Source organism: Cervus elaphus, chromosome 4, assembly GCF_910594005.1.
Source record: "Cervus elaphus chromosome 4, mCerEla1.1, whole genome shotgun sequence".
Classification (NCBI taxonomy): domain Eukaryota; kingdom Metazoa; phylum Chordata; class Mammalia; order Artiodactyla; family Cervidae; genus Cervus; species Cervus elaphus.
Window position 1 is genome coordinate 46,902,902 of NC_057818.1, and position 24,587 is coordinate 46,927,488.

Here is a 24,587-nt window from a genome sequence, read left to right on the forward strand (position 1 = left end):
GCTCAGGCTGTTTACCACCCTGCAGAGGTTTTTCAAGATGTGACAGGCCCAATAGGTGCTGACAGAATATGAGCCCTGTCTTAGGAATCAGGTGTAATGTGAAAGGCTGCACAGTGACCACCTAGGTGCTGGGTCTCTGGTGGGATGGGAGGGACCGGGGGCGCTGGAGACCATGTGCCGCGTGAAGGGGCAGCTGCCACACAGCACCAGTAGCACAGCCTCCACATTGTCACATATTCCTGTCATCCAAGAAGAACAGAAGAGAACTTTCTGTGCAGATTTTTTTCTGTGAAATTCTATGGTCTTTAAATGTTAGCAGCTGTTTTGATGTCAGTCACTGATGAGGCAAACCAAGCAGGTCAGGGGGCTGCTCCAGTTGACAGCATCCTGGTGTGAATGGCAGAAAACAGTAAGGAGAGCTAACAGGGGCATCACGGTCTTCTCCCAGGCCGGCCCCTGGCCTGAGCGCCGTGGGTATCGACTGATTTAATCCTCTCAGCGACCTGCTGGTGTCAGTGCTGTTATTCTCACCACTTTCAGATGGATTCGCTGAGGAAAGAGGGGCTGAGTGGCCAGGTTAAGATCACACAGGTGGAGAATGGAGGAGCTGGGATGACCATTTCTTATTTCAGTCCTGGATGACCTGTTGTCTGATTTCATTTGGCAAGAATATGAGGAAAGTCTGGATTTGAGACCCTTTAAGAATGAGAGGGAGTTCCCTGGCAGTCCAGTGGTTAGGACCAGGCTTTCACTGCCAAGGGCCTGGGTTCAATCCCTGGTCAGGGAACTAAGATCCTGCAAGCCCTGGGGTGTGGCCAAAAAAATTAGAATCAAATGGTCCCACCTGGGGGACTTCTCTGGTGGGCCAGTGGCTAAGACTCTGCTCTTCCAGTGCAGGGGGCTTGGGTTTAGTCCCTAGTCAGAGAACTAGATCCCACATCTACAGCTAAGAGTTTGTGTGCCACAAGTAAGACCAGGCATGCCCAAATAAATAAATATATATATTTTAAATGTTCCCACCTGGGACTTCCATGGCAGTCCAGTGGTTTGGACTCCGTGCTCTCACTGCCAAAGGCCCAGGTTTGATCCCTGGTCAGGTAACTAAGATTCCACACCAAAAGCAAAAAAAAACAACAAAAATATTCCCACCCATAGGGCCTATCTTTGAGTATGACCTTTGACCCCTGCCCTACCCCCAGTGATCACCTCTGATAACAGCCCTCCCCTAACCCTTGTTCCCCCAGGGACCATCGTAGATGTTAACCCATGGAACCCCAAGGGGCAGGTGCCTGCTGAGGTGCTCCCAGGCTTGGGAGCTTTCTGGGTGCCGAGAACGGTCAGGCACCTCTAGACTAGTTGGCCGGGGTAGGGTATTCTCTATGTCCCCCACCCGGCTGCTCTGGCCTTTTCTAGTGGGAGCAGAGCACCTGGGGCTGAGGGCCGGGGGCAGTGGGCAGGGTACAGCAGGCAGTGTGTGTCTCCCAGGATCCACGAACTGCACTTCATGGACGAGCTGGTCAAGGTGGAGGCCCACGATGCCGAGGTGCTGTGCCTGGAGTACTCCAAGCCGGAGACAGGTGAGCCTGTGGTGGGGGCACGGCCTGCCTGGCAGAGCCACCGGGGTGAGCACTTGGTGTCTGGCGGGACTGTGAATGACAGCTAGGGCTCCTGCATTTAATAAGAATTCCTGTTGCCAGGCCCCGGGACCAGGGTGGCTGGGACTCCTGAAGGTAAGACCAGCACGCAGGACTTGACCTGCTTACTCTGGTCCCCAGCACCCCAAGCTGCTCAGGCTAAAGAGGTGAAGGTTAATGAGTAAATGTATGGATGAGCTCCTTCTCTGCTGCAAAAGATAGATCAGTAGTGAAACATATTCTTTTGAAAAACTTTGATGCTTACGGTAAATTTATGAGAATATTATCATGAACACCTGTAGATTCTTCACAGCTCCCCAAGTCTTTTCTTTAAATCCTATCTGACCCTTTGACTATATATAGGATGTTATCTGCTTCCCCTCTCTCCTTTTCTCTGGATTTGTGCATGTGTGTGTATATACACATTCATAATAAAATAATACCATGTATGTAATTTTTTTCTTTTTTTTTAAAATAATTGTACTTGTTTATTTTTGGTTGTGCTGGGTCTTCATTGCTGCGTGAGCTTTTCTCTGGTTTTTGAAGGAGACTACTCTCTAGTTTCAGCACATGGGCTTCTCGTTGCAGCGGCTTCTCTTGTTTCAGAGCACGGGCTCTAGGGTGTGTGGACTTCAGTAGTTGTGGCACATGGGCTCAGAAGTTGCAGCTCTCAAGCTCTAGAGCAAGGGTTCAGTAGTTGTGGTGCATGGGCTTAGTTGCTCCATAACATGTAGGATCTTCTCAGACCAGGGATTGAACCCATGTATCTTGCATTGGCAGGCAGGTTCTTTACCACTGAGCCACCAGGGAAGCCCTGTTGTTGTTTTTTTTTCCTTTTGCTAAAGCACTTGAGAGAAAGTTAAAACTACTTGAGAGGAAGACTTGCTGTCCTTTCACTCTTAAATGCTTCTGTAAGCATTTCCTAGCAACGGGAACATCTGTTTACCTGACCACAGTGCATCTTATTCAATGTGCATCTTATCAAATCTGTCATCTCTCCTGGGTTTTTTTTTTCTTTTGGCCATGCTGGGTCTTTGCTGCAGAGCACTGGTTTCTCTAATTGCTTCTCTAATTGCGGCCGCTCAAGACATGTGGGATCTTTGCTCCTCGACCAGAAATTGAACCCTTGTTCCCTGCATTGGAAGGCAGATTCTTAACCACCGACTCACCAGAGAAGTCCCTATCTTGAGTTCTTATTCCCATTTTGCCAGTTTTCCCAGTGTTGACTTTTGCAGCACCTTTGTCTTTCCAGTCCAGGTTCATGCTTTAGTTGTCGTAGCTCTTTTGTCACCTTTGTTCTGGTGCTGACTTGAGGCTTATTTCCACAGCCTTATTTAGTTTGTCTTTATGACTTTGTCTTTCTGCAGAATACAGACCAGTTGTCTTATAGAATTTCCTTCCATTTGAATTTGTTTGTTTTCCTCATGTTTTGATTCTGATGATACCTTATTGGCAGGAATATAATCTTGGTGAAGTTATGTATTAATGAGGTTAATATTCTTTCCCATTCTCTTCTTTTCTCCTTCCTTTTGCCATACTCTGTTCTGCCAAATTTCCTCTGCATTTCTTTTCATCCAGTACACCTCTCCTGAGCTCCCCTCCACCTCAGATCACCATTAGGCCTTAGACCTAGCAGGTGCCCAGGGTAGGCACCATTTGAAGGGGCCAGCACAAGGGTCCAGTGTCTGAAGAAAGGGTGGCAGCAGATGGTCAGTAGGACCTACGTGAGACTCATGCAGCCAGAGTGTAGAGAGTGAGGGGGTGGGTGGAGTTTTGGAGAGGTTGAGAAGTTGGCAGAGCCTCTCATGGCTGCCAGTAGCTGGACTGGGTAGGAAGGCATGCTGTGCTTTCCCAAAGTGTCTGGTGTGGGCACAGGTGGAGGAGTGTCCATGTGTACGTCAAGATTCATCCTGCACGACCCGGTGGCGAGGGATGCAGAGTGCCAGGGTCTGGGGCAAGTTGGCTGCAGTTAGGAAACCAGAGATCCCCTTCCTCAAGGCCAGGAAAGCTCAGTCACACTGCTGTCTGAGAGGCCAGGCCATCAAGCGGGCCCCCGGGAACCCAGGACCTCCCTCTCACCTACAGGGCTGACTTTGCTTGCCTCGGCCAGTCGGGACCGACTGATCCACGTGCTGAACGTGGAGAAGAATTACAACCTGGAGCAGACCCTGGACGACCACTCCTCATCCATCACGGCCATCAAGTTCACTGGTAAGCCCCTGCCTTCTACATCCTGCGCCTCATTCAGTGGGCTCCTTTGGCTGCACATAACAGCAGAGCCCCCTTCAGCTTAGAGAAAAAAGGGAGCAGCAACATCGGATTCAAAGCCCAGCTGGATCCAAAGGTTGAATGTTTTTTTAAATTTATTTATTTAGTAGGCTGTGCTGGGTCTTAGTTGTGGAACTCAGATCTTCCATCTTCATTGCAGTATGCAGGATCTTTAGTTGTGGCATGAGAGCTCTTAGTGTGCAGTCTAGTTCCTAGACCAGGGATTTAACCTGGGCCCCTTGTATTGGGAGCACAGAGTCTTAACCACTGGACCACCAAGGAAGTCCCCCAAAGGTTGAATTCTTTTAAGTTATCCAGACTGTCTCCCTCTGTTGGCTGTGCCTCTCTTGGGTGGGCAGGGTCTCAGTGATTCCTATGCTGCTGGAAAGACACTTCCCCTCTTCCTATCTCTTTGGCAGAAATTGAGAGCTGACTTTCCTGGTGCTGACTTGAGGCGCCACCCCTTTCCAGAACAGTTATCGGTGCCAGAGCTTTGGAGTGTCCTCTTAGGCTGTGTCTGACTCCTATTTCTCCAGTTCCCACCCGCCTCCACCTCTGATCTAGGAGAACTGACATTAGGCGAGTGCCCCAACAGGAAGTCAGAATGCCAATCCAGGATGGGATGGGTGCTGGGGACCTTGGCAGAAAAATGGGTGACAGCGACAATTACTGGAGGCTAGTTCTGTGCTGGGTGGTGACCCTTGTGCTGTCCCAGCAGTTACCCCACTTGACAGCCAGAGTCACACAGCCAGTATTTTGCATAAGGCTGTCTTCCTTCAAAGCCCTCACTCAAACAGGCAGTTGAAGGGATCCCTCCAAGACTGGAAAGATTCAGTTTGGAAATCGCTGGCCCTAAGGGATTCCAAGAGAAGGGGAAGCAGGCCCTTGTAGGAGTTTAACTGATCAGAACCCAAGAACGTATTCAAAACTATATTCAAGAAGAATCCATTATGGAGAGAATATATCCCTGTGCTCTATGTTCTTGACTAGGAAGAGTTTTGTACATATAATCTTGTGGCTGAGAATGTATTAATGTCCCTTGGACTTCTGCACTTTCTGCCCTGTCTCTGTCTCAGGTGGTTGGGAGCTGAGCAAAAACAGATTAACAGTGTTTGCTATGTTGTGATGTGTGTGTGTGTGTATGCACACGCACAGTTGCTCAGCCGTGTCCAACTCTTTGCGACCCCATGGACTATAGCCTGCCAGGCTCCTCTGTCCCTGGAATTTTCCAGGCAAGAATACTGGAGTGGGTTGCCATTTCCTACTCCAGGGGATCTTCCTGACCCAGGGATCAAACCCGCATCTCTTTGTAAGGACCTAACAAATGCTGATCAGCTCAGCTTTCTCAGACAGCCTTAAAAAACTGTTCAGACCATCCCATTCCACAGGGGAGAGGTAGGTAGAATAGATCAGTAAATCTTGTGCTGTGCCCAGCAGTGACCTTAGCTTTAATGAATGGTCTAGATCCAGGAGAGGTGATGACTGGCCAAGGGGGTGACCCACGAGTCAGTCCTTCTGATAGTGTGGACCTCTGTTAAAGCCCCAGGCGGTGTGAGAGGATGGGCATCCTAAACCCAGCTCCTGTGAGCCCTGCTCTGGCTGGGCTGGCTTACCTGGGCATTGTGCTGGAAACATTGATGATTTGTATAAACTGGGCACCAGCCAACTGGAAACTGTCTGAAGCTACCCAGCTAAAGAATGTCAGTCTTTGAACTCTTTTCTTTGAATCATATATTCCAAAAAGTGAACAGAAAATCTGTGAATAGTTTACAGCATAATACAATGAAATATCCACATCAAAGTTCATAGTCGGTAGGCCTGAACTAGACACACCCCTTGTTTTTAACTAGAGGCTATTCTGATTGATCCTGGTCCTAATCTTGCTAAACACATGGAGTCTCCACCCCAGGTTAGGAAGCAAAGCATTACCAGTAACTTTTAGGCCCTCTCTGGGTCCCTCTCACACACAGGGCTCTCTCCCTTCTAGGAATAGTGACTCCCACTTGAGTAACATCTTAGCTTGTAATGTCAGGCCTGGGAGCTTGCAAATGTCCTGTCACGAAGGAGCAGCATCCATTGTACCAAGGCTCTACATGTTTTATATTCATTCTGTCTTGTCATCGTCACCACAACTCTGTGAGGTACTTGTTCTCTGATTATTCCTCTTCTATAAAGAGAGAAGCTTAAAAGCAAAAACATCGATAGTACCTACAGGTGGCAGCCACTGTCCCAGGGGTTTCCATGCCACTCCACGGGGCAGTGGCTGATACAGGCTCATTGAACAGACAGGAGGCTGAGGCTCGGAGAGAAAGCTTGGCTTCCGAGCACAGTGTTTAATAACCAGAGGATGCCTGGATCAGCCCTGGCCCGGTCCTGACTCTGCACTCTGGGACAAGGACTTTGTGACTCTGAGCCCCTGGGTTCACGTTTGCAAAAATGTGGCTGGTGACAAGTCAGGAGGGGGAGGCTCAAGTGGCAGAGAGCCTGGACTGGGATCTGTGTGGATTTTTTTTCTTTTTTGGCTGTGCCACGCGGCTTGTGAGATCTTAGTTCCCTGACCAGGGCCTGAACCCAAGCCCCCTGCAGTGGAAACGTGGAGTCCTAACCACTGGACTGCCAAGAAGTCCCTGTCGGGATATTCTGATCATTCTTTTTTATATTGTTATTTGTGGCTGAGCTGGGTCTGCATTGCTATGCGGGCTTTCTCTAGTTGCAGCAATTGGTGGCTACTCTTCCTTGTGGCACACAGCCTTCTTACCGTGTTGGCTTCTCTTGGTGCGGAGCAGGGGCTCTAGAGTACATGGGCATCATTGGTTGTGATGCATGGTTATCATTAGTTGTGACACACGGGCATCAGTAGTTGTGGCGGACGGGCTTAGTTGCCTGTGAAATCTTCCTGGACCAGGGATCAAACCCGTGTCTCCTGCCTTGGCAGGCAGATTCTTATCCACTGGGCCACCAGGGAAGTCCCTCTGATCGTTCTTGATGGCATGAGCCTCCCAGCAGTCTGCCTGTCTCCTCTTGCTGCCTGCTTCAGTCACATCTCCACTCTGTGGCCTGAGTCACTTTTCCGAATCCCAGATTAAGCCTTGTGCCCCTGCTATACCCTGGCCTGTTTCCCTGTATGCTTTCGCTCTGCAGAGGCCTGCATTGCCCACTGCACCGTTCATACCCCTTCATGCAAATGGCTCACAGCTTACAGAGTCCTCCCACCTGCCAGCACTCCCGTCACCTCTTCCAGGAAGCCCTCTGTGATGCCCAGCAGAGTTCCCTTATGGTAGGGTTCCCTAGCTAGGATCCCTAGCCCTAGTCGGGCTCAGAGGGGCCCAGCCCTCCCTCATGATGGCCTCCTCCTCCAGGCAACAGAGACATCCAGATGATCAGCTGTGGCGCCGACAAGAGCATCTACTTCCGCAGTGCCCAGCGGGTAGAGTGGGGTGGCCTCCTTGGGGGCTGGATGTGGGGGCTCCTTGGGGGTGGCCTCTGAAAACCCCATCTGCCCTGCCAGGCCTCAGATGGACTGCACTTTGTCCGTACCCACCACGTGGCTGAGAAGACTACCTTGTATGACATGGACATCGACATTACCCAGAAGTACGTGGCCGTGGCCTGCCAGGACCGCAATGTGAGGTGAGGAGCTGCCCTGGGCGGGTTGGTCGGCCTGGCCTCGGCGGGTCTCTGAGCAGGGCCTGTGTGGGTCTGTCTTCTCATGAGCTTTCCTCCCCTGCCCATCAGTCCCTGAGAAGCTGAGTGGAGTGGAGGGACCCAGTGGGTGTTTTTTAGGAGCTGGGCTCACCCAGGCCTTGTCTCCAGGTCAACAGCGGGTTCCCTGGCTCTCAGGAGCCTGCATGGGGTAACCAAGAGGTGCTGACATGGTATATAAATCATTCAGCCTCGTTTCTTGAGTACCTGTCTGCGGGGAAGAGAGAGGGAGTCCCTAACCCTGCCTCCGTGGAGTGCAGGGGAGGACAGACAGATAATAACAGCATGGAGCGGTCAGGGCTGGGATGAGGACAGCCCAGAGGCTTTGGGGGCCCCTGGGAGGACATCCACCCCACCTGGGGCTCAAGCAGGGATCACCGGAAGTGATATCTGAGCTTAGACTGGGAAGGATGTGGAGGAATGAGCGTGTCCAAAGAGATTCTCCATCTCCTATATTTGCTTATTCAAATTGGCTGCCAGACATAACCTCTGTGACCTCAGCCTGAGACAGGGTCCCATTTCCTGATACAAGGTTTCAATCCAGGAAGCAGAGGAAAAGAGGTAGTGGGGGCTTCCCAGGGAGAGGTGGGCAGCAGGTAAGGTTGGAGCAAGAAGGGTTGTGGGTGGGGCCACGTTAGCCACTCCTGCCCTCACCTTCCAGAGTCTACAACACCCTGAACGGGAAGCAGAAGAAGTGCTACAAGGGCTCCCAGGGTGACGATGGGTCCCTGCTGAAGGTGAGGAACTGGGGCCCTGGCTGAAAACACACCCAGACACACACACCCAAGGCCCCCCTGTCTGCTTCCTGCTGTTGGGCCATCTGAAATATGAGTCCTCCTTGGCATGGAATCAAAGGATCACATGCTGGCCAGCATCCACTCAGGCCTGGCTGACTAAGGATGCTTGGGAGCCAGGAGTGGCCCCTAGAGCTCTACATTTATTTACTGAACCCTTCCCCAAATGGGGGGCATCCCTGGTAGCTCAGCTGGTAAATAATCTGCCTGCATACTGGAGACCCTGCTTTAATTCCTGGCTTGGGAAGATCCGTTGGAGAAGGGATTGGCTACCCACTCCAGTATTCTTCGTCTTCCCTGGTGGCTCAGCTGGTAAAGAATCCTCCTGCAATGCGGGAGACCTGGGTTCGATCCCTGGGTTGGGAAGATCTCCTGGAGAAGGGAACGGCTACCTACTTCAGTATTCTGGCCTGGAGAATACCATGGACTCTATAGTCCATGGGGTCATAAAGAGTCAGACACAACTGAGCCACTTTCTTTGACTTTCCCCAAGCGGGGACATTTAAGTGGTTTCCATTTGAGTGGCAATAGAGTGTGGTGGGAAGAATCAGAGAGGTCTGGGGTCCCTCTTCAAATTTCCCCCCTGCCTGTGTCATCTAGGATGAGGTGGGAACCTTCTCAAGTGTCTCTGAACTAGGGGAGTTGTTACAACGCTCCAGAGTCAGATCCTCTTAAAGTTCTGCCTTGGGCTGTCTGTGACCTTGGGCAAATGTCATCTCCTCTCAATCCTGTTTCATCATCTCTAAAATGCAAATAAAAATAGCCTCTACAGGAACCTCTCCAAAGGTCCAACAGCTAAGACTGCACCTTCCAGTGCAGGGGGGCAGGTTCAATCCCTGGTTAGAGAGCTAAGATCCTACATGTCTCATGGTCAAAAAACCAAAACATAAAACAGAAGCAATATTGTAACAAATTTAATTAGGATTTAAAAAAAAATTTTTTTTTAAGCCTCTATCACAGGGGTCTGTGGGGGAAATAAATCCACATACGTACAGTACTTAGCACAGGGCCTGGCCGCCATTAGTACCCTTGTGGTGGTTGTTAATTTCTTTACCTGTGAAATGGGGACAGGAGCTTCTGCCTACCATGGGGTGTGTCGTGAGGCTAACCTGGGATGAGTCCACATACCTAGCGCCCAGCACAAGGGGGACCTTGGTCAGCGGGGCTGTGATATTGACCCCCGCCTCTGGGAAGAAGGAGGCCACCCCAGTGTCACGTGGGCGCTCTTCTCGGCAGGTCCACGTGGACCCCTCCGGCACCTTCCTGGCCACAAGCTGCTCTGACAAAAGCATCTCAGTGATTGACTTCTACTCAGGCGAGTGTGTTGCCAAGATGTTTGGCCATTCAGGTGGGTGTGCCTCTCTGCTTGGGACCCCTTCCCACCTGCCCTCACCCAGCCTTCTAGCTCAGAAGGTCAGTGCAGGACTTCCTTGGTGGTCCAGTAAAGACTCCCTACTCCCAATGCTGAGGGCCCAGATTCAATCCCTGGTCAGGGAGCTAGATCCCACAATGAAGATTAAAGATCCCATATACTGCAGTTAAGACCCAGTGCAGTCAAATAAATAAATGAAAAAGACCAATGCAGCTTTTCTACTCTACTTGCAGAAATTGTCACCGGCATGAAGTTCACCTATGATTGCCGTCACTTGATCACCGTGTCCGGAGACAGGTGGGAAAGGCCTGGAGGCTGCCCAGCAGGGCCTCGCTCTGGGAGTGGGTGAGACCTATCCTATGGTGAGAGCTAGGGCTCAGACACTAGAGCCTGGTGCCCACAGCTGGAACTCAGCATGCCAGCTTACTCTCGCCGGACAGTGTGCCAAGCCCTGAGTTCAAATCTAGATCTGCCACTTACTTGTGACCCTGAGCAGGTTATTTCCCCTTTCTGAACCTCTGTAAAAGAGAGATGAGCCCGAGACTTCCCCCTGGTGGTCCAGTGGTTAAGACTTCAAGCTTCCATGGCAGGGCGCAGGGGGTTCGATCCCTATTCAGAGAACTAATATCCTGCATGCTGCATGGTGGGGCCAAAAAAAGAGAGAGAGATGACCCCATCTACCTTGAGAATCATATGGTGAGAGTCAAATGAGATGACATATGTCAGTTCCTCAGCACCTGGTTGGTATCCTAGGACATCCCTTTTGTCACTCTGTCCGATTTACTACCCTCCCTCGCGGCTATCTTCCGTGGGTCTGAGGTCTTCAGAGCAGCCTTGGTTTACTAGGGGGCCCTGGACCCCACCAGGGTGTAGACCTGCCCTGAGCTGACGGGAGCTATTTTCCGGGCCAGGGAGTAGGGTCTTGGCTGTGGTGACCCAGGTGGTTCCAGGGTCGGACGACTTCTGTATTCACCATTCTTCCTCCTCCCACATCTCTCCTTGGCCTCTGCAGCTGTGTCTTCATCTGGCACCTGGGCCCTGAGATCACCAACTGCATGAAGCAGCACTTGCTGGAGATCAACCACCGGGAGCAGCAGCAGAACACGAAGGACGGGAAGTGGAGCGGCCACCCCAGGTCCTGGCAGCCTCCTGTCCATCCCCACCTGTCCATTCACCAGAGGGGTGTCTTCTTGCCCCGGCCCCCATAGGGAGTAAGGCTGCGGACACAGGCCCCAGACCCTGCCCCTCGTGCCCTCAGGGCCTGGAAGAGGAGATGAACTTTGTGGGGTTTTGGGTTTTGTTTTCATTTATTAGGGTATAGTTGTTTTACCATGTTGCGTTAGTTTCTGCTATACAGTGGAAGTGAATCAGCTGTATTTTTGCATGTATTCTCTGGGAACTGGACTTTGAATACGAAGTTACAGTAACACACACGAGAAAGGCTTTGAAGTGTAAAAGCGAAAGTGCTAGGAGAGCCTGTGAGCACTCTGGTGAGGAGCCCTCAGGGGGCTGTGGGGACTAGAGGAGGCCCCCGACCCAGCCCTTGGTGGGGAGGGAGGAGGTCAGGGAAGGGTCCAGGGGAGCAGAGATGTCTTCTTAATCTTTAAATGGAAGTTGTTCTTTCACTTATATCCCTGAGTTTCCTAAACCTATTTCTTAAGTCTTTAAGTTCTAAGACCAGTTTTATTTGGAGTGAAATCCTGTTCTGGTCTTTGATTTGGGATTTTGGTTTGGAAGTTTCAGTTGGAGTGGGAGGTTTTAAATGTTCTTTTCTCCTGTCCCTGGAGCTGTCCCTGTCTCTCTTTGTCTTTTTTTTTTTTTCTTTCATTTATTTATTTTTGGCTGCTTTGGGTCTTCATTGTTGCACATGGGCTTTCTCTGGTTGTGGTGAATGGAGGCTGCGCTTCCTTGAGGCACACACGGCTTTTTGTTGGTCTCCTGTTGCAGAGCACAGGTTCTAGGTGCATGGGCTTCAGTAGTTGTGGTGCACAGGCTTAGTTGCCCCACAGCATAGGGGATCTTCCCAGACTCGAACCCCTGTCCCCTGCATTGGCAGGTGGATTCTTAACCACTGGTCCACCAGGGAAGTCCTCTCTCTCTGTCTTGGGGCTTTGCTATTGCCTCCCCCTGGGAACCAGGCCTGACATGGCCTCATTTTCTGCAGTCATCTTGAGGTGATGCAGATCTAGGCACCAAGGGAGCGGACAACTCTTTGGCCCTTGAAACTAAAATCTCATTGCTAACCCTGCTTCCTGGAACAGAAGCCAGCAGCTCAGGACTCATACCCTACCATCTGCTTTGCTTTCTATTCCATTGCTGTGGGCCTTGACGAGTTTGCCTTATTTTTTGAGCCCAGCTTTTGTTGTTGTTTAGTTGCTAAGTCATGTCCAACTCTTTTGCGACCCCATGGACTGTAACCCGCCAGTCTCCTCTGTCCATGGAATTTTCCTGGCAAGAATACTGGAGTGGGTTGCCATTTCCTTCTCCAGGCCAGCCTTTGTTACATGTCATTTATTGTGACAGTGTGTTTCTAGCAGAGGGGTTGTAGCAGGTGAGATCTCCCAGCCCCATGTTGACCAGAAGCCAAGAGTGTGTTCTTATGGACCCAGCCCTAGGCAGGTCCCCTCTCCCATCCCATTTACCTGTGTTTCTCTCCTGCCATCCTTTTCCCTGTCTTCAGGCAGGAGATATATGCATCCGTGCCTAGTGAGATTTGCTCCCTGAGCCCTGGAGAGCAGACAGAGGATGAGCTGGAGGAAGAATGTGAATCTGAAGAGTTGCTGAAGACCCCATCCAAGGAGAGCTTGGATCCAGGTTGGGAAAGGGGCCCTATTTTGAACTCTCAGCAGAGGGATCATTGCTAGGTTTTGGTCACTGCTTTGTTTTCACAGCCTGACACATATTGCAACTCAATAATCACATCAGTCAGGACTCTTTCAGGGTCATAGCAACTAGACTGTCACTGGCTTAATTTGGAAAGAGGATTTATTGGTTCCTGTAATGGAAACTTTGAGAGTATGGGTTCAGGCATAGCTGGATCCTGGTAGTCAGGTGACATTAAAGCAATAGATATTTCTCCATCTCTTGGCTCTGCGCTTCTCCGTGTTGACTTTGCTCTCAGGCAGACTCTCCCTGTTAAAGGGGCAGAGTATCCCTGGCAGCTCAAGGTTATAACACTGTAGAGAAGAGAGCACCTCTTCTCCAACAGTTTGGAGTCCTCTGCTCATGACTTATGTTCCTATTTTAAGTCACCTGCCCATTTCTGATCTAGCCACTGTGATTGGCCAGCCCTGAGTCATGTGGTCATCCCTGAGGGCAGAGGCTTTAGTCAGCTCCACTTGAACCACATGATCAAGAGCCAGGGGTTAGTGTAAGGGGCTGTCCCGGGGGAAAACAGGATGATGTTAACCAGAAGACAAACCAGATTCTCTTGTTCAGGCAGAAGGGAGAGAAGTGGCTCAGCGACTTTATGAGAGGCCAGGCCCTCCATTAATTCCTGCCTCCTTGCATATTGCCTTGGCTTCAGCACTCATGTTGCAAGATGGCTGCTGAAGTTCCAGCCATCAGAGACATGATCGAAGAGGACATTCCCTCCTGGAATTGCCTTTATGGGGCTGCTTCTTTCCCATAAGCCCCTGCAGGCTTCTTGCCGGTCATGTTGGCCATGATTTCTCAGCTGTGAGAGAGGCTGGGAATGGTGGCTGGCCTGTGTGGCTAGCCAGCTCCCAGTGAAGCTGTGGGCTCTGCCAACAGGGAGGAAACAGCCAGAGGCCCCCTGGATGGCTGATTGGTAGGCAGCAGCCATGTGAGAATTCAACCTGGGAAAAAACTAGAGAGTAAGCTCATTTTCTTTGTCACCACCCTCACATCCAGTCCAACGTCGCTTCCAAGGTGGCCACTCTTAGGATTTCGGTGTGGATCCTTTCAGGCCTTTTTCTGAACATTAATATACATAAAATATACACAGGGAGCATCTATGTCTACAAATTATATTAGACTGCAGATATTCTTCTGTATCTTTTTTTCTCTCAAAACTATCTCAGTGACTACAAAGCAGAGGCCTCCCTCTTTTAACTGGTAGCATCACCACTGATTGTGCTCCAGGGGGACACCTAGATATTTTCTTTTTTCTTTTTAGCTTTATTTATTTACTTTTATTTTTTAATTGGAGTATAATTACTCTATAACATTGTGTTAGTTTCTGCTGTGCAACACCATGAATCAGCTACATGTGTACATATACCCCTTCTTGAACCTCTTCCCCGATTTGAGTGTTTTCTGACATTACACTGTTGTGAACGAGGCTGTGCTGACCACTCCCCCCCCACTGCCCCCACCCAAGGACAGGCGCTGCTGGATCCCAGGATTAATACACTTCTTATTTTAAAAGATAACCCCAAGGGCCCTCCAAATCCAGTGACAGCCCCAGCCAGCAGTCAGTATTATGCCTGCTGTTTCCCCATACTTTTGCCAATACTTGATAGTTTGAAGCCTTTTAATTTTGGTCAATCTTAAGCTAGTGGTAAAGAACCTGCCTGCCAGTGCAGGAGACATAAGAGATGCGGGTTCGATCCCTGGGTCAGGAAGATCCCCTGGAGGAGGAAATGGCAACCCACTCCAATATTCATGCCTGGAGAATCCCATGGACAGAGGATCCTATGGTCCATAGGGTCACAAAAAGTTGGACACGACTGAAGCAATTGAGTGTGCATGGGGAAAACATATCCCATTGTTTAAATTTGCATTTCCCATGAGACTTCCCCAGCGGTTCAGTGGTGAAGACTTTGCCTTCCAAGGCAGGTAATGTGGATTCAATCCCTGGTTGGGGACTTAAGGTCCCACGTGCCTCACATCCCAAAAGAAACTGAACGTAGACAGCAGAAGCAATATTGTTAACAAAGTCAGTAAAGACTTTAAAAATAGTCCTCATCAAAAAATAAACCTTTAAAACAAATTTGCATTTCCCTGATAGCTAGTGAGGCCAATCATCTTTGGATGTGTCATTTCCTGTGTGGTCTCTGGAGAGCTACCTCTTTATGTTGACGGTGGTCTCTTGAATTGTTTATTCTCTTTTCATGGATGTTCTGTGTCTCTTCAGATCCTCAGTGCCTGCTGACCAACGGCAAGCTGCCGCTCTGGGCGAAGCGGCTGGTGAGTCCGCCGGGGGAGTGGGACACCTAGAGTCTAACAAAGTACGGGTGCCCTTTCCCCCTTCATATCTTTACTTTCCATGGAGAATCCTTATGATGGTTTCAGTCTCTGGACAGCCCTTCATTCATGCCACAGGTGTTTACTGCATGCCTACCCTGGTGGCTCAGTGGTAAAGAATCCACCTGCCAAAGCAGGAGACACAGGTTTGATCCCTGGAGAGGGAAATCCCCTGGAGAGGGAAATGGCAACCTACTCCAGTATTCTTGCCTGGGAAATCCCATGGACAGAAGAACCTGGTGGATTAGAGTCCATGGGGTCACAAAGAGTTAGACACCACTTAGCAACTAAAACAACAATAACAGTTATTCACAGCACACTTGCTCTGTCCAGGTTCTGTTGAGTCTTTTATATGTATTATTTAATCATCATTGATGTCTGGGCGTTTCGTATCCCCTATTATTTCACAGATAGGAAACTGAGGCCCAAAGCAGTTAAATAACTTCCCCACAGTCACACAGCTAGGAATTAGAGAAGGTGGGATTGACCCTAGAAGGCTGGCTCCAGAGCCCAGGTTCTCAAGCACCCACCCTTCCACTGTCTGCCAAGCAAGTCTTAGTAGGAGGCAGTGGTAAGCAAGGTCAAGGAAGTGGCAGAAAAGAGAAGTGTACATATCTTGGGTGTGTTTGAGTGGCAGAGTTGCAGAAATGTGAAGTGTGAGGGACAGAATAAGAGGAATGAAGGAGGACAAGAAGGTTTGGGGCCTGAGTAGCTGGGAAGAATCACTGAGACAGAAGACTTTAGGTTGAGTTGGTTTAGGGGGAAGGGTCAGTTGTTGTCTTCAACATGTTTGCTTTAAAAGTTTGCTAAACATCTATGTGGAGATGTGCAGCAGTTGCATGAGGACTTCTGAAGTTTAGAGCTAGGTTTGGGACTTCCTGAGCAGTCCAGTGGTTAAGACTCAAGTGCCAGCACTGCAGGGGCTGCAGGTCCGATCCCTGGTCAGGGAACTAAAATCCCACAAGCCATGTGACGTGGCAAAAAAAATAAGAAATAATAGCAAGGTTCTGCTGGAGACAGACATCTGCAAGCTGTTTCTGAGTGAGGTTTAAAGCCACAAGGCTGGAAGAGGGTCTGTGCAGTGTTCCTCGCCCTCCCTGGAGTTGGTGAGCACTTGGCCAGCTGCCTGAGTGTCCCCTTGTCCCCCCAGCTAGGAGATGATGATGCAGCAGACAGCACAGCCTTCAATGCCAAGCGCAGCTACCAGCCGCATGGCCGCTGGGCAGAGCGGGCTGACCAGGAGCCTCTTAAGACCATCCTGGATGTCAGGGACCTGGACTGCTACTTTACACCCATGAAGCCCGAGAGCCTGGAGGATTCTGTCCTGGATGCAATGGAGTCGCAGAGACTGGCAGGCCTGCTGAGCGAGGTATGGACTGCTGGCCCCAGCCCCACCCACAGCACATGCACCACAACTGCGGGTCGAGGACCTGGGGCCTCAAAGCGCACGCATTTTGAAAATAAGGTTGACCATCCCACTCCAGGAGAAGGGCACGGCAAACCACTCCAGTATTCTTGCCTGGAGAATCTCTTGGACAGAGGAGCCTGGTGGGCTACAGTCCATGGGATTGCGAAGAGTCAGGCACAACTGAAGCAACTTAGCAGGCAGGTGCCACTCCAGGGATGTGAGAGGGTAACGAGATGGCAGTGAGCAGGAGGATAAGCCCTGGGCCTGGTGCACAGGGGAACTTCCCAGAGCAGACCAGGAGTCAGGGAGGCGCTCACTTGGGGGTGAGAGCTTGGGCCCCAGGGCAGGCCTGTACCTGAGTGAAGGGCATTGGAGCAGGTGGTGCCCTGGGCCTGCCCACTCCTGGCAGTGTAACTTGCAGCAAGGCTTGATTCTCAATTCTCTGGTCTTTGGTTTTCAAAAATACAGTCATTTCCAAAAAAACCAAAAAAAAGATGACCAAGAAAAACGATATCAAAAAGTCATTTTTTAAAATGGTCATGGGGACTTCCCTGGTGGTCCAGTGGCTAAGACGTCTTTCAAGCTCACAATGCAAGGGATAAGGGTTCAATCCCTGGTCAGGGAACTAAATCCCACATGTTGCAACTAAGTATCTCTCACGCTGCAGCAAAGACCCGGCACAGCCAAAATAAAATTAAAAACAAATCAATATCTTAAAAAAGACTCCACACTTCCAAAGCAGGGGACACAGGTTTGATCCCTGATCAGGAAACTAAGATCTCACATGCTGTGGGACAAGATCAAGAAATAAAAAAATTTTTTTTTTAAGTTAAAAATGGTTATTAAAAAAAGAAGCCCTCAGAGGGCTTTTGCAGTTACCCAGGGCCATAAACAGTCTGGGCCCAAAAACGTGCTGACATAACTTTAGATCTTATTCTATTATTTTCCAAACAAAATCTTTTTTTACTCTATGATATAAGTTTTCTTATGTAAGTTTTCTGATCCTGAAGCTAAAGCTTCAATGCTTTGGCCACCTGATGCAAAGAGCCAACTCATTGGAAAAGACCCTGATGCTGGGAAAGATTGAGGGCAGGAGGAAAATGGGGGCAACAGAGGAAGAGATGGTTAGATAGCATCACTGACTCAACGTACTTGAGTTTGAGCAAGCTCCAGAAGATAGTGAAGGACAGAGGAGCCTGGTGGGCTGCGGTCCATGGGGTCACAAAGAGTCGGACCTGACTTAGCAACTTAACAACAACAATGTAAGTTTTCTTATGTGGCTTAATATAAGTACAGTTAGGTGCACAGATCATAAAACCACAGTTTGCTGAATACCTGTGTACACACTTAGGTATCCACCCCCTAAGTCAAAGTATGTAGAGCATTTTCTACCTCTTGATCTTGGAGGATCCCTCTGCCCCTTCCAGTCAGTACCCCCAATGAAGTAACTAGCATGCTGACCTCTGTCACCATGGATTGGTTTGCCTGTTCTTGAACTTCATATGAATAGACCCTTACAGGGTGGGAGCCATACCTATTCCTTACTGTAAAGGGGCCGATGAAATGGAGGGGCAGCACAGAACGTGAGCTCATGACGGCCCCGCCCAGGCCTTGCCTCACAGGGAGCATCCAACAGTGAGGCCTGCCATCTTTCCTCTCACCATCGGCGTGGGTAGAACACCTAGCAGCTCACATGGGCCCTGGGGGTCACGGCTGCCTCTGAGGGCTGTGCTGTCTTCACTCACAGTCCGAGAGTCCCCAGGAGGACGGCTGCGGGCACCCTTCCTTGTCACCCCCACAGCAGGAGTCTTCTGAGGCCAGCGAGCTCATCACCTGCCCCCCGGAGACAGAGGTGACAGTCACAGGGATGGACAGGTGAGTTCCTTAGTTGGAGAGAGGAAGCCTCGACTGGTAGGCACACCCTGGAAGAACTGCGCTCCGCTCTCCCAGTGGGCCTGAGGGAGGGAGGCAGGGGGGTGAGGCTGCCACCTTTTTCCCTGGTTCCAGGAGGAGGTGCGTGGAGGGCGCCTTTGGTGAAGGCAGGAGAGGCGAGGCTGTGCTCCCCGCAGGGGCAGGTGCAGATGCCCAGGGCTTCTGGGTAGGGGCCAGGTATTTACTAACCAGTGTGCCATTTTTCACTCTCCCTACCCACCCCTCACCCCCGGCATGCAGCGAGTACTGTGCGGAGGCGGTGGTGGAGGCAGGCAGAGACCAGCAAGGGGAGCCCTTCCTCCGGGTCCCCTCAATCGGCTCGAAGGACCGGAGTCCACCTGAGGGTGAGTGAGCACCCGGCAGGACACCTTGCAGTCATCTCTTCGTCTGGCCGGACCCCTTTCTGGGCACTGATGGTGACTGTGAGCCCGTCTTCCTGAAGCTCAGAGTCTGTCACAGAGACAGACGTCATCCCTGCTGTCTTCACCCTAGACTTCTGGAGCCCAGCTGCCCACCAGTGGGAGCCCAGCACTGCCGCTCCCCTGAAGTGTAGCCTTGCTGGTCCATAAAGTAGGGCGTGGGTCCTGTGGTCCCCCTTCTTCAGATGAGGGAACTGAAGCCCTGGAACCCGGAGCCTCCTTACCTGACGCACCCAGTCAGGCCCAGCTTTGGGCCCCTGACCGCACCCACTCTCTTCCAGACTCGGGGGAGTCAGAGGCTGACTTGGAGTGCAGTGTCGCCACCGTCCAGTCCTCCCCTCCACAGCCAGACCCAGAGCCTCAGTTTGACACAGTTCCTCCCACACCAGGTAAGCGGCGGCCACATGCAGAAAAGGGTGGTGCGTGGGCCTGGCCGGCTGATAGCTGTGATATATAACCACTGGCTGTACATCAGTCCTGCACCCCCAATTCCCTCCCCTAGAAGGCAGAGCCATCAGCCCCGCCTTCCCCGCCTGGTGGCCACAGGGTGTGTGATGGGCGAGTCCAGCTTCCTCCATTGTTAAGCAGTTGGTGGCTCTCTCAGGGCCTCTTGCGTGACTCATGTGTTGACAGTTCTCTCCTGCCCACGCCCTCTGCTCAGGATGCCCAGGGACTGCAGGAGAGTTGCCCCGGCCCGAGGTGCCAGGCGTGTCCAACAGCTCCCTGCCCCAGACCCCTGAGCAAGAGAAGTTCCTCCGCCACCACTTCGAGACGCTTACTGATGCCCACCCTGAGGGTAAGCCCTGCCCCTCTCTGACACCTGCCTGGGCGCACCCAGGGCTGGGCTCAGTGTGGACGTCCCCAGGGTGGGGCTTTCCCTGGCAGGGCTGGCGAGGGTGGTGGGAGGGCGTGCATTTTACTTAGGGGCTGAGCAGCACAGTATCCTCTGCCAGCTCGATTTGCTCCCGAGGTGTGTGTTGTCTGCTTTTTATTTTTGACTGCATCGGGTCTCAGTTGCATTATGTGGGATCTTTTCCTGGACCAGCAGGGAAGCCCCGTGTTATCTGTTGTTGAGGGTCTCTGAGGATCTGTCTGCTGGTCTGTGGGGTCTGCCTGGGCCCAGGGCTGGCTGGCTGGAGGGTTTCTGAGGGCTCCCTTGGCATCTTGCCCTAGAGCTCTTCCTCGGATCCCTGAGAGACCTGAAAGCCCCTGAGACCGAGGACGACTTCTTCAACCCCCGACTGAGCATCTCAGCCCAGTTCCTCTCCCGCCTTCAGAAGACATCCAGGTAGGAGCGGGTGAACTAGTGAACTCCCACCCACTCTCCGTCTCCCTGCAGGGCGGGGCTGTGTGCCCCTAAGCACCCTCAGGGCCCCCACTGCCACCTGTTTTCCTAACAGGTTCCCCCACACCTTCCCTTCCCGGCTGCCCCGGCACCTCGTGAAGTCCTCGGAGGTCAGACTCACGGACCTCGGGGGCAAGCCCCCAAGAGTGGGTGCTGGCTCCACCTCCCCAGTCAGAACCAACGTGAGTACTGGGGCCACCTCCCTCGAGACACGGGGCTTGGGAGCCGGGAGGCCTTGTCCTTACTTCGAGGCTGTGTTTGCAGGTCATCTCTGGAGGAAAGGCTGAGGAGACACTGGAGGTGTGGTCCCCACTGTGTGAGTGTCCCCATCCCCCAGTGGAAAGCCCTGGGTGGCTCAGTGAGCCATGGTGGGGATGGCCAGGGGCCGCTCGGACCATGAACCACGCCGGGTGGGGGGCCCTGTCTGTCAGCCCTGAGCTGGGCTGTGAGAGCAAGCCGCCTGCTTCCTTTCCAGCCCCCTGCCTCACGGGCCTGGCGCCCTGCATGTCCTCCTCCTCTGCGCTGCCCACCGACAAGAAGCCACCAGCACCCACAGCCCTACCCGCTGCAGGCCTGGCTCAGAGTGTCCACACCCCCACCACCCACTCCCACATGGAGGCCACTGTTAGTTCCCATGCCAAGATGTCCCGCAGCGTTTCCCTGGAGGAGCTGGCCTCCCTGAGCCAGGAGCTCCAGGATGTCACCACCACAGTGACACCCAGTTCTGATGGTGAGGGCCGAGAATCTGCCCTGCCCTCCCGGGGCAACCATGAGGCCCGCGCCAGCCTGAAACTCAGCCTGTCGAGCATCTGTGACAGGCTCTTGCTGCCAACACCCCAACTGGAGCCTCCCACCACGTGTGTCTGGTCCCAGGAGCCTGTGGACACCGAACGCGATGTCATTGTTACGACAGATGGTTTTCCAGCCCACAGCCCTGTGGATGGGATCGCCTCGAGGCTCCACAAGTCCGCCTTTCTCCCAAGGTTCCTGGCCCCTGTGCACCTCAATACCCCTGTCCCCAACAGTCTCCCGCTCCCAGAAGCCAGGCCTAGGGTCCTTGGCAGCATCGCCTCTCTCCGGGAGCCCACCCCTGGTGAGTACCATCCTTAGGATGAGGGATTGTCCCCTAAGCTCATCCCATATAACAGCTGGCTCAGCTCCAAAGGCCACAGGCGCTGTGCCATTCATTCATTCATTTCCTTACATATTAGTGAGTACTTGTATATACTGGGCTTTGTTCTGGGCCCTGGGGACATGGATGTGCTAAGTCGCTTCAGTCGTGTCCAACTCTTTGCAACTCCATGGACTGATGCCTGCCAGGCTCCTCTGTCCATGTAATTCTCCAGGCAAGAATACTGGAGTGGGTTGCCGTGCCCTCCTCCAGGAGATCTTCCCGATCCATAGGAGCTGGTGGTAAATGAGACTACAGAAATTAACACCTTAACTGAGGGAAATCCCCAGTCTAAATTTTTTTTTTTAATGGAGGAGAGGGAAAGAGTGGCTTTATTACTTTGCCGGGCAAACAAAAGGGAAACACAGGCTAGCACCTCAAGACTGTGCCCCCTCCCTGACCAGACTAAATCTATAAGGAAAGGGTTACGTGTATCATGAAGCAAGGTGTGCTATGGAGAGAAGGAAGAGAAAGAAAGGGTTTAGGGAGTGACAGGTGGATGCAGTGGCTGATGGATGATGAACGATGAGAAAAGGTTTCAGGGAGAAGGTGGCATTTGAGCAGAGACCTGCAGGACGGTTGGGAAAGGAGCCTTGGGGACTGAGGGAAATGTCCCAGGAAAGGGGACAACAGTTGGGATTGGCCCAGCCACCCTGGCCTCTTCAGATCAGCTGGAAAGTAGAAGTGTCTTTCTCATTTCCTCCCTTCCACCCCCAGAAGCACCCAGTCCAGACCAGGACTGCCCTGGACACTGGGGGGACCCCAGGGCGCCAGCCAGCTTCCTGCCCCCAGACCCCCTGGAGCTGAGCAATGTGGGGACTGTCGTGCACAGACTGCAGGATGCCTTCCAGGAAGCCCTGGACCTTTACCACCTGGTAAGCCAAGCCCCAGGGTCAGGGGAAAGGGCTGAGGGGTTCCCTGGCACTGCCCAGCCCAGGTGGCCCCTAACAAGGTGGGCGCCCCTTGCAGATGGTCTCCAGTGATGAGGTGAGCGCCGAACAGCGGCAGGCACGGACTGAGCTGGCCTCCACTTTCCTCTGGATCCACAGCCAGTTAGAGGCCAGCGACTGGCTGGTGGGGACGGATGTGGCCACAGCCCAGGCCCCGCCCAGCCCAGGTGCCCCCTCCCCGCCTACCCTGTGCCCCCTGGCCAGCCCAGATTTGCGTGCCCTGCTGGAACACTACTCAGAGCTGCTGGTGCAGGCCGTGAGGAGGAAGGCACGGGGGGACTGAGGGCCAGCAGCCTCTCCACGCAGCCATGTGCTTCTGAGGAAATAGGTATTTTAAGCAAATAAACAGACAGCTTGCAGAAGTGGCGCCTGGTGCCTGTCCTGGAGCATCCACAAAGCCCCGTTCAGATGGCTGTGGGGAGAGAGGGGAGGAGGACAGCCCAGGGAACTCACCGGCCGTGGGGCACACAGGACTGTTTGGGCACTGCAGGAATGATGGCCCCAGCACCTGGCTCCCATGTCGCCTGTCCCCAGCCCACTGAGCTGCTGGCCCCTAGGGAGGGGCCAGCCCTTCTTCCCTGCCCTCTCCCAATGCCCACGAACCCACTGGAGCCGCTATGACTACCGTGTGCCAGACGCTGGCCACCAATTCACATATCCCCACAACACTGTCTCACGGCCCCTGGGCCAGGCCCATGCTGGATCCTATGAGCTCCAGGCTTTTGTTCCCACTTGCAGCAGGGGAAAGTGAGGAAGGACAAACATGCTCAGCTACTGGACAATCCAGCCCAGGCCACCCAGCAGCTGGAGCCAGTAATTCCTCCACCAGCAAGACTGTGTCCAGCTCCAACGTCCCATGGGCTTCCAGCTCTGGGACCAGCCTCCCCAGGCAGCAGGCATCTAGCCATGTGGTATATCTGCTGAGAAGACACTACTAGGACCACAAAAGCCCTCACTGTCCTGAGTCTTTTAAAAGGAAGCGCAGCAGGAGCAGGCCCCTCCCCTGAAGCCCAGTCCTATCATGTGTTCTGTGGGGCCCGAACCCCCACTTGCCTGTGAGTTCCTCCGGGCTCTAATGTGATCATGGCTCACCAGAAACAGGCTCAGAGAGATATCCAGGGTCATGCCTAGGGCCCCACAGAGCTGAGACTCAAACCCAGGCTTGCCTGGTAGTAGAGCCAGGCCCTTCAGCCTGAGGACATGGCCCTCTGTTGCCCCTGTAAACACTGAACTAAGTACGCAGTTGTTGAAAAGTCTTTCAGCCCCCAGGAATTCCTGGTCCCATCTCTCATCACTGTTCTACATGTTAGGAGTAGAGCAGGGAACAGGACAAGCAGAGCATCATGCATTCACCTTCTAGAGAGCAAAAGATAGGAATTAATACAATAACTGTGTAACTGCAGGTAAACGGAGGGATCTCACAGTCACCGTGCTGGTTAAAAGCCTTTCTTAGGTGGCATTGAAACAGAGGGTTGATAGAGGGCACAGGCCGTGTGGACAACTGGGCAAATATCTAGGCAGAGAGAATTGCCAGTGCAAAGGCCCCATGGCAGGCTCATATGTGAGGATGAAAGGAATAGCAATGAAGCCAGGAGGCTGGAATGGAGTGGGCTCAAGGAGATGGTAGGAGAGGAGGTGGGAGGAAAAATGGGTCCCACCAGGCAGGGCCTTGATGTTTTAAGTCATTTTAATCTGGGACTTCCCTGATAATCCAGTGGTTAAGAATCTGCCTGCCAATGCAGGGGGAAAGGGCTCCATCCCTAGTCTGGGAAGATCCCACATGCCACAGAGCCTGTGCTCTAAAGAGCCCTCGAGCTATGACTGCTGAAATCCATTTGCTCAGAACCTGTGCTCCACGACAAAAAGAAGCCACCGCAATGAGAAGCCCATGCACCACAATGAAGAGTAGCCCCTGCTCGCCACCATTAGAGAAAGCTCTTGCACAGCAGCAAAGACCCAGTGCAACCAAAATTAAATTTAAAAAACGAAAAAAAAAAATTAAACCCAAGACACGTTCACAATACAGGTTTTTCTCTAAATAAAATCCCTGATCTTGGTGTTTGTGAGATGCCCAGTGTTGCTTATTTCACAAGGTTCCCCTCCTCCTTTCTGCCTTAGGAAGCCCAGGACACGTAGGTGGGCCGCATTTCTGTCGGGAGGCTCCCTACCTGGGTTCACAGGCCACCCCTGAAGACTGGAGACCACTCTCCCCGCCCTGGCCTGGCTCAGCCAAAGCTGTAAAATCTGTGAGGTGACTGGACACCGAGGGGACCACCTTGAGCCTCTGTCCCTCGTGGATTTTACCCCTCGTTCCACCTTGTATCATAGTTAAGGTCTTCAACTCCAGGAAGCAAACGCCTGGCTTAAGGGGCCCCAAGCTACAG

The 24,587-nt window shown here is 52.3% G+C and overlaps 1 protein-coding gene across 3 annotated transcripts in view; it reads left to right on the forward strand.

Moving 5' to 3' along the window:
* Positions 1-22,565, forward strand: part of WDR62 (WD repeat domain 62) — a 47,168-nt gene extending 24,603 nt beyond the window's left edge. For 2 of the 3 annotated variants that reach the window (XM_043892123.1, XM_043892133.1), the window contains exons 12-32: positions 1,486-1,577; positions 3,720-3,845; positions 7,262-7,329; positions 7,411-7,532; positions 8,266-8,341; positions 9,635-9,746; positions 10,004-10,067; positions 10,783-10,905; positions 12,451-12,584; positions 14,869-14,921; positions 16,129-16,347; positions 18,134-18,261; positions 18,559-18,662; positions 19,019-19,126; positions 19,399-19,533; positions 19,911-20,025; positions 20,138-20,264; positions 20,347-20,398; positions 20,558-21,175; positions 21,971-22,128; positions 22,223-22,565. In XM_043892123.1, the coding sequence (XP_043748058.1) occupies positions 1,486-1,577; positions 3,720-3,845; positions 7,262-7,329; positions 7,411-7,532; positions 8,266-8,341; positions 9,635-9,746; positions 10,004-10,067; positions 10,783-10,905; positions 12,451-12,584; positions 14,869-14,921; positions 16,129-16,347; positions 18,134-18,261; positions 18,559-18,662; positions 19,019-19,126; positions 19,399-19,533; positions 19,911-20,025; positions 20,138-20,264; positions 20,347-20,398; positions 20,558-21,175; positions 21,971-22,128; positions 22,223-22,486 (2,998 nt within the window). In that variant the 3' untranslated portion in view covers positions 22,487-22,565. The remainder of the gene's footprint in view (positions 1-1,485; positions 1,578-3,719; positions 3,846-7,261; positions 7,330-7,410; positions 7,533-8,265; positions 8,342-9,634; positions 9,747-10,003; positions 10,068-10,782; positions 10,906-12,450; positions 12,585-14,868; positions 14,922-16,128; positions 16,348-18,133; positions 18,262-18,558; positions 18,663-19,018; positions 19,127-19,398; positions 19,534-19,910; positions 20,026-20,137; positions 20,265-20,346; positions 20,399-20,557; positions 21,176-21,970; positions 22,129-22,222) is intronic. The other variant, XM_043892142.1, reaches the window with a different exon arrangement.
* Positions 22,566-24,587: the final 2,022 nt, after the last annotated feature.